Genomic DNA, 7920 nt, shown 5'->3' on the forward strand with positions numbered 1-7920 from the left:
TTGATGACTCGGATGCAATTTACGATAAAGACAAGGATTGCCAATAATTGTAAATTTTTGTTCCTTTCGTGTAAGTATATCAATCCCATTATATGCACTTTAACGTAGTATTTTTTCTTCTTATTTTTTTTTTATGATCAACTGGCTACATAAAACAGGTAATAATAGAGTTCAGCAATTTTGCATTCTCAATTCACTGTATATTATTGAACTTTTTGGGGCTTTCTCTGACTACTAATTTTAGGATCAAAACTTTTGTTTTTAAATTAAGTTTCAACTTATAAATCTTCATCCCAAGGAGAAATTCAAAAATCTTTAATGTTATACCGTGAAAATTCAACAATCTTAAAAAGTGTTGAGATGGATAAGGCTAAAGTTAAAGCTATAAAAGAGTGGCCTACTCCTAAAATGGTAAGTGGTGTAAGAAGTTTTTTCATGGATAGGCTAGTTTCTATAGAAGATTTGTGAAATATTTTTAGTACAATAGTTTCTCTTTTAATTAAAATTATAAAGAAGACATTAGGTTTTAAATGAGAAATCGAGCAAGAGAAAGCTTTTAATTGTTAAAAGAAAAGCTTATTTTCATCCCCTACTTGTTTTGCCTAACTTTATAAAATGTTTTGAGATTGCATTTGATGCTTTTAGTATAGGTATTAGAGTTGTTTTTACTGCAAAGATAAAAGGCTCATGACCTATTTCAGTAAAGATCTTAATAGTGCAACTCTAAATTATCCAACATATGATAAAATGTTGTATACATTAGTGAGAACTTTAAAAACTTGGCAACTTTACATTTAGCTTAAGGAGTTTGTGATTCATACGATCACCAATCTTTAAAACACTTAAGATGTTAAGGTAGTTGAATAACAGACATACCAAATGAGTGAAATTTATTAAGACATTTTACATGTCATCAAAATACAAAATGTGAGGTAAGAAGATTTAGTTGCAGATGCATTATCATAAAATTATGTTATTCTTAAAATACTTTGAATACTAGACTATAGGATTTGAGTATGTTAAAGAATTATATCCTGTGATAGTGATTTTAGTTTAAATTTATTCCCATTGTGAACCTGTGACAACTAATGGATTTTTATTTAAAGATAAATATTTTTGTGTGCTTAATTGTTTAATGCATAAATTACTTGTAAAGGAAGCTTATAGTGGTGGATTAATAAGACACTTTTGAATTACTAAGACTTTAAAAAGTTTTACATAAATATTTTTTAATAGCCTAACTCGAGGAAAGAGTTTGTGATAGGTGCATAACATATAAGTTTAAAGTGATGCCTTATAGGTTAAAAGCATGAAGTAGTTTACAATATCATAATTTACAAACTAATTGGGATTATGGCTATCATGAAGGAGATGTGATGATGAAGAAACAAATCGCATTGAAATTCATGTTGTGACTATAATTAGTTTGTATATGGTTATAAATTGTAGCTTTTTTAGAATTTCATCTTTTGTAACAATATAAAAAAGTTGTCTAATTATTAAAAATGATAGCTAACCCTATATATACATATTTTTATGCAATTAACTTTTTTTCTATAATTTTTTCTTTTACAAACTATCCTCTATGTATATGGTTTATTGCTTTTCTTTACAATCTTTATAACTTTATCTTTGTTCTTTTGCTTTCTTACATTTTTTTCATTTTAGTTTAGTTATATATTCTTTCTTTTGGATTTTGTTAAAATCAAATAGAGTTTTTTAACATTATTTTTTTGAGGCTACTATTTACCTTTTAAGATTTATTTTCTAATTATATTTTTCTTATTAGATTAAAAAGATGAAAAATAAATGACATAATTGATGTAGAAACTATCTAATGATCATTGGATTTTGAACTTTATGTTAGTACAAATATTTTGTTTGGTATATGATTGAATTAATTAATTATTTTATTATTAAATATATTTTAAAAAAATAATTTAATGAATGAGTAAATCATAATCTAATTATATTATATTATTAACAATGAATTATTTTTTTATGATGATTATAAATCATTTTTTAACATGGTTTTAATAATTACATAAAATAACATTTTTAAGTTAGGTGAAAAAAATAATATTCATTATAAATTAAAATAAAAAAATTAATGATGTAGATTTGGTATTAATATATATAGTAAAACAAAATCTTCAAATATCTTATGATGTAGTAGCGTCGCAATTGTACACAACCTAAACAACGAGTCGCTTTGAATAGTTGAATTAAAATTTCAAATTTCTCTTTCCATTTTTTTTTTCTTTTTATAAATTTATCTCTCGTATTCCAAATCCAAGTTTACACACCTGAATCAAATTCCTTGAAGGAGCAGTTGCACAGATTTTCCGAGTTAAAAAGATTCTCTACAAGGTGAGACTTTTTTTTTTTTTTTAGTGTTTAAGTTTGCTGCGGAATCTCACAAGTTACCACCCACATCTCTTCTTCTTCTTTTTTTTTTTTTTTCTATTTTTTCTGCGTTTTCTCAGCATCCAAACGGATCGTTGAGCTACTTTATGTTATTATGATTACATTTTGAAAATTTGAAGTGTTTATCAGATCTATCATGCTGTTATTTGGAATATTAATGATTTTTGTGCATTTTGTTTTGGAAACACGAGGATCGATGTTTTTTTTGAGTGCTGGTTTGGTTTGGAAATTCATGGAAGCATAGAGACATCAAGATCTTACTCTGATTTCTCGAATTGCTTTCGCAGAATTTTGAAGGCATTAGGTTGAATTCTATGTTTATTTATTTAGTGACGGGAATCATGTCAAATTTAATGGGTATGATTTAGGTGCGCATAGAGTAGCATACTAATAACCCAGATCATGTGGCTGCAACTGCTGGATGATGAAGGCGACTCTTTTATTGTTAAGATTGGAAAGATTGATGGATAAAATGTGAAATAATTCTTGTACAAGTTTAAAAATTGTTATGCATGATATTGAACTATTGACAATAAGGAGGCAGCTTATCCAATTCAATGCAGAGCTGAAATTTCTCTGTGATTTGAGTAAATAACAACCCAGAAACAGAACTGGGAAAACCTAAGAGTGGTAATTGTTGGAGATACAATAATAGAAAGCGCTAGTGGCGTCGCATTTTGTGAGTGCTTGAAATTGTGCTAACATGCAACATGTTGATGCCTGCTTGTGTTTGGGGCCTTGGAACATTGCTAGATAGCATTCTACATGCTTCATCGTGGAGGTGAAAACCACTTTCTTGGAATGGATTAAGTTGTATGTCCTCATACTTGATCTAAACAATAGAATCTACTGAGTTCTACCCAATAGCCTTGACTCTTTTTGCCCCCCTTGCTACTGTGTCTTGAGCTATGACATCTAGGTTATGTAATGGCCGGTCTTGCATTGTGTTATACTCATAGGCAGCATTTGACCTACACCAAGGAGCTCAAGAAACGATACAAGTAGCTGTTTCCTCTTTGTCTGCAGCATCCATCTCCACCAAGAATCTAAACTTGCCTATTTTCTTTTCAGTGGTGCACCACCACATGAGGCCTTATTGTGGCAGAACACCCAACTACTTTTCTTACGCCCCTTTTCTACCTCAACCAGAAAAGGTGCTCAAATTTTCTTGCTGACAAGGCTGCTAGGTGCCTCTCTATTATCTATTTGTTTTGGACACTTGTTATGCAACAAGCGGCCACTGGAGAGTTGGCTATGGTTATTTAGCTGGACAATTTGACAATTGTTTTTTGTTATTGTTATGTGGCAAGTGTGGTAGATCTAAAGTTCTGGTTCAGAAAGCATTTTCTTTTGTTATCTTTTCCTCCTCTTTTATATGCCTTGGGTTTACAGTTACTTTTACTTGGTGCATAAGCACAAATCATGGGGTGGTTTTTTTTTTTTTCCCCTCAAAAAAATGGGAAAATGTAAAACAAATCTTTATGTTTTATGACGCATTGGTGTATAACATAATGTATTTAGCTTAATATATGTAATAAGCTCCTTACATGCACCTGCACCTGCACCACAGCGATTAAAAGACTTTCCATTTTTTTCTAACTTTGCTTGCATCTCTTTTCTCATTTTCATATCCTACTGTCCCATGTCATGGTCATTTTTTCATTGCTAAACCGGAGGCATTATGTCTTATCACTTTTCATTTACTACAGTTCATCATCTTGATTGAATATTTCTTTATTAAAATCAGGAAGTGACCAATATATTAATCTTATTTCTACAAACAGGTATACTCTTGAGAGCCCAAGTTTTTCTTTTGCTGAACTTAATTGTGGGATTGGCTAGCAGAAGCAGGAAATGGTGAAAAGGTTATCTATCGACTGCCTTGATATCTATTCTACCTTCACATAAAAGTTATGTGAAGAGTATCTTATTCAGTTCTGTGTCACAGGTATGGAGTGTTTCCAAGCATATGATTTATCATGTTCCAGTGTGTAGAGCGATTCATTACCTCCCTCCTGTGGTGTTTTGATATTGATCTATACAAATCAAGAGGCCTTGAGGATCCCGAGCTTCTTGCGAGGGAGACAGTCTGTATGTACTAGCCAAATCTTTACGATAACTTTGTTAATTTTTTATTTCATTCAGCTAATGGGTTCCTTCTGCTTCTTATTCTTAGTATCATTAGTAAACAGAAAATGCTTAGATTTTATGTTAGTAAGTGGTTTAGCACTATTTATTTCTTCTTCAACTTTGACCTTTTGTTTTAGATTATGAAAGTCTTGCCAGAAAAGTTATCTGATGATGAATGTTGTAAATACCTTTTGTTGTTGATTTCATTTCAGTTGTGAAGATGTTCGCTCATTGTAATAGTTCTTTTATTTTCCTATAAAAAAGGATACAGTCATACAACAGTCTTGTTTTATATATGATGAATATAATATCTTTAACCTTACTGATAATTCAATTGACAATTGTGTTTTTGCTAACCTTGGATGCAGTCAGTGTAAGTGAAATAGAGGCATTATATGAGCTCTTTAAGAAGATCAGCAGTGCCGTGATTGATGATGGGCTGATCAATAAGGTTTGCTTATTCTTCAAGCTGGCCATACAAAATTCGTTCTAGGCATAGCTTGCTTTGTGTTTTTGTCTTCATATGAATCTAGTGGTTCCTCTAACAATGCCACGTTTCATTTTCTCCATGTAAGTGCTACTTATAATTATTCCAAAATGCTTATTTGAATTTTTCTCTAATTTCCTGATATAGGAGGAGTTTCAATTGGCGTTGTTCAAGACAAACAAAAAGGAGAGTTTGTTTGCTGATAGGGTACTTTTCTCCTGTCATTTCCAATATCTACTTTCAATTGTATCCTATGAATGTTCTATTCATGAGGTATTTGATCCATTTGTTAATTATCTTTTGTTTGCTACTGTCTTATGTTGCGTATTGATTGCAGGTGTTTGACTTGTTTGATACAAAACACAATGGGATACTAGGTTTTGAAGAGTTTGCCCGTGCCCTCTCCGTATTTCATCCAAATGCCCCAATTGAGGAGAAGATTGAGTGTATGTCTGGGATTGATAATTTTGTCATCATAAGCCTTCTTTTCCTTTGCCCCTTGTGTATGGTCAAAGTTATTTTGAGCATACCTCAGACGTGCACTAACTCGCATGCTGTTTGTGCTTAAAGATTTGACATGTCTTAGCATGTAACTAGGATGATGAATTTTGAAATACTGCTCTTAATTTTCCAGGCGTTCATACCTGGTGCTCTATTTATGCTAACTTGTTATGTGCCATTGCAGTTTCTTTCCAACTTTATGATCTAAAGCAGCAAGGTTTTATTGAAAGACAGGAGGTACATTTCATTGTCTAAGGGTTAACTTTAGGTTATTTGACTCTTGAACTCCTTTCAATTGTTTGTTTATTTACTTGATTGGTGTGTTTAGACTTTTATCAACTTGTTGATGCATAGGTGAAGCAAATGGTAGTAGCTACTCTTGCTGAATCTGGTATGAACCTTTCAGATGATGTTATAGAAAGTATAATTGACAAGGTGCTCCCTCATTTCAATCAAATTTTTTCTTTCTTGCTAAATAAATGGGTTCTTGAAAGCTTTCAACACTATTTTACTTTCTTGCAAGTGCTTGTTGGAAAATTTTCAGATTCTGAATTTTGGATTCTTGTTTCAGACCTTTGAGGAAGCTGATACAAAACATGACGGGAAGATTGACAAGGAAGAGTGGAGAAGCCTTGTTTTACGCCATCCATCCCTTTTGAAGAATATGACACTTCAATACCTCAAGTGAGTTCAAAATACACGTGCCTACTTCTCTTTCTCATTAGGTGTTACTCTAATGTTATGGGATTTTCATGTCAACGAAAGAATTTTTTGGACATTTCAAACCATTGATGGGCGAGAAAATATAAATGGTTAGGCAAATATTTCCATGTTGAACATGATGCTAGTGGCAAGCGATGACTCAGTTTCTTTATTTCCTTGGGCAGGGACATCACCACTACATTCCCAAGCTTTGTCTTCCACTCACAAGTCGACGATACCTGAATTCAAGACATCTGTATTCAAGCTCAATAGACTTTGATTTTTATGGTTTGTTTCTCCACATAAAATGTGGTCTTCTCATATGTAAAGGGCGGGGGTGAGAGTGTCTATATTGTATTTATTTGTTCGTTTGATTATCTTTGATTGTTTACATTTATTTATATTGAATGCCTGGACCCTTACTCTTCAATATTTATTGTTCTTTAAGGCCTCCTAGCAATTTGTACCTAGATCAGCCATTAAACGGTTGGTCTGAAAGCTACTCATATTCCCTGTGCTTTTTAGAGTATTACTTAACTAGATGGATAGATGGATGGCTGGATGGCTCGCTCTTTGCATAGGGCTGCATTGAAATTCTTCAACAATGTTGAGAAACGAAAATGTGTACAAAATTGAGAGTAGCGACGTGTTTCAGGCATGCTGCATTAACAGGAGAGAAATTCCAAACAAAAGTCAAGTGTATCGGTAATTGAATACAGCGATCCTAGTCTATAGAAGCAAGGCTAAGGCAACGCTAAACAACGAACAGTGGCAGTGAAGCAAGCGCTACAATGGCAGTGAGCAACCTCACTAATGCCAAGCTAATCTAAGATCACAAGTCATTTAAACCAAAAGAGACAAAAGTGTTGCTGGGGAAGCAAAAGGCGAAACAGCAGCTCTGATTGGGTGGTGTTTGGTCTGCAAAAGATCAGATGTTGATGCCAGGGATACATCTGTCCAACTTCCCAGCAAATGTAGCTCTGCATGGCGAAGAGTTAGTCCTCCTGTAGAAAAACCATGTGATAAGTGTAAGTATAGCCTCTGCATTCATACAACCGAGCTTCCAGCAAACATGCCCTTTTTGTTTTACAACAATGATGTAAGAATCCACGGGTAGCCATTTTAGGTTGTTGACTTTGTAACTCGTCTCCTCATACCAGATTTTGATACCTTCATGAGGTTCGGGATTGAAAGTATCGAAGATCATAGCAAAACAGCAAATCCCACAAGGAGATACACCTACAAATCAATGGTATAATCCTGTAAGATTTAGTCCCAAAAGCTCATTCAGAGCTTGCAAAGATACATGGGAGAATATTTTTGTTTCCTTCTTGGTAAGAGTAAGAGTCGTGTTGTTGGACTCTGAGACATGATGTATAAAACATTGATGTGGAATCAATATAATATTATATATGTAAGTTGATCTGAATATTTACGGTTATTAAAAAAAAAAAAAAACACATGGTGCCATATAATTACATGATAACGTCCCTGGTAAACAAATTATGTGTCTAATTTGAGGCTGTCTTCGATTTCCAAAACCTACACATAATAAGAATCAAAGCACAAACTACAGCTTGCACGTCCTCAACAAAATATTGTGATTAGGAATGACAATTTGTTTTATACATTGATGTTTCACCATGATACGGTCTGATTCTCTCCAAGAGTTT

At 32.9% G+C, this 7920-nt stretch overlaps 1 protein-coding gene across 2 annotated transcripts; it reads left to right on the top strand.

The window, feature by feature from the left end:
• Window positions 1–2168: 2168 nt before the first annotated feature.
• Window positions 2169–6677, top strand: LOC118035058 (calcineurin B-like protein 3). 2 transcript variants are annotated; one of them, XM_073412428.1, is made up of 11 exons: window positions 2169–2370; window positions 3499–3581; window positions 4212–4292; window positions 4376–4518; window positions 4926–5008; window positions 5192–5251; window positions 5382–5490; window positions 5730–5782; window positions 5900–5980; window positions 6117–6229; window positions 6433–6677. In XM_073412428.1, exons 4-11 carry the CDS (start codon window positions 4407–4409, stop codon window positions 6488–6490), a joined length of 669 nt encoding a protein of 222 aa, XP_073268529.1. In that variant the 5' UTR covers window positions 2169–2370; window positions 3499–3581; window positions 4212–4292; window positions 4376–4406; the 3' UTR covers window positions 6491–6677. The 2 variants fall into 2 exon arrangements, with proteins under 2 accessions (XP_073268529.1, XP_034896433.1); XM_035040542.2 differs by lacking the exon at window positions 3499–3581.
• Window positions 6678–7920: the final 1243 nt, after the last annotated feature.

The sequence above is a fragment of the Populus alba genome, chromosome 11 (genome assembly GCF_005239225.2).
Source record: "Populus alba chromosome 11, ASM523922v2, whole genome shotgun sequence".
In the NCBI taxonomy this organism is placed as follows: domain Eukaryota; kingdom Viridiplantae; phylum Streptophyta; class Magnoliopsida; order Malpighiales; family Salicaceae; genus Populus; species Populus alba.

Coding starts and splice junctions, on each gene's coding strand:
- LOC118035058 (XM_073412428.1), top strand. CDS start 4,407: ATGTTCCAGTGTGTAGAGCGATTCATTACCTCCCTCCTGTGGTGTTTT. Junction 5,491..5,729: donor AATTGAGGAGAAGATTGAGT/GTATGTCTGGGA, acceptor GTGCCATTGCAG/TTTCTTTCCAACTTTATGAT. Junction 5,981..6,116: donor TAGAAAGTATAATTGACAAG/GTGCTCCCTCAT, acceptor TTCTTGTTTCAG/ACCTTTGAGGAAGCTGATAC.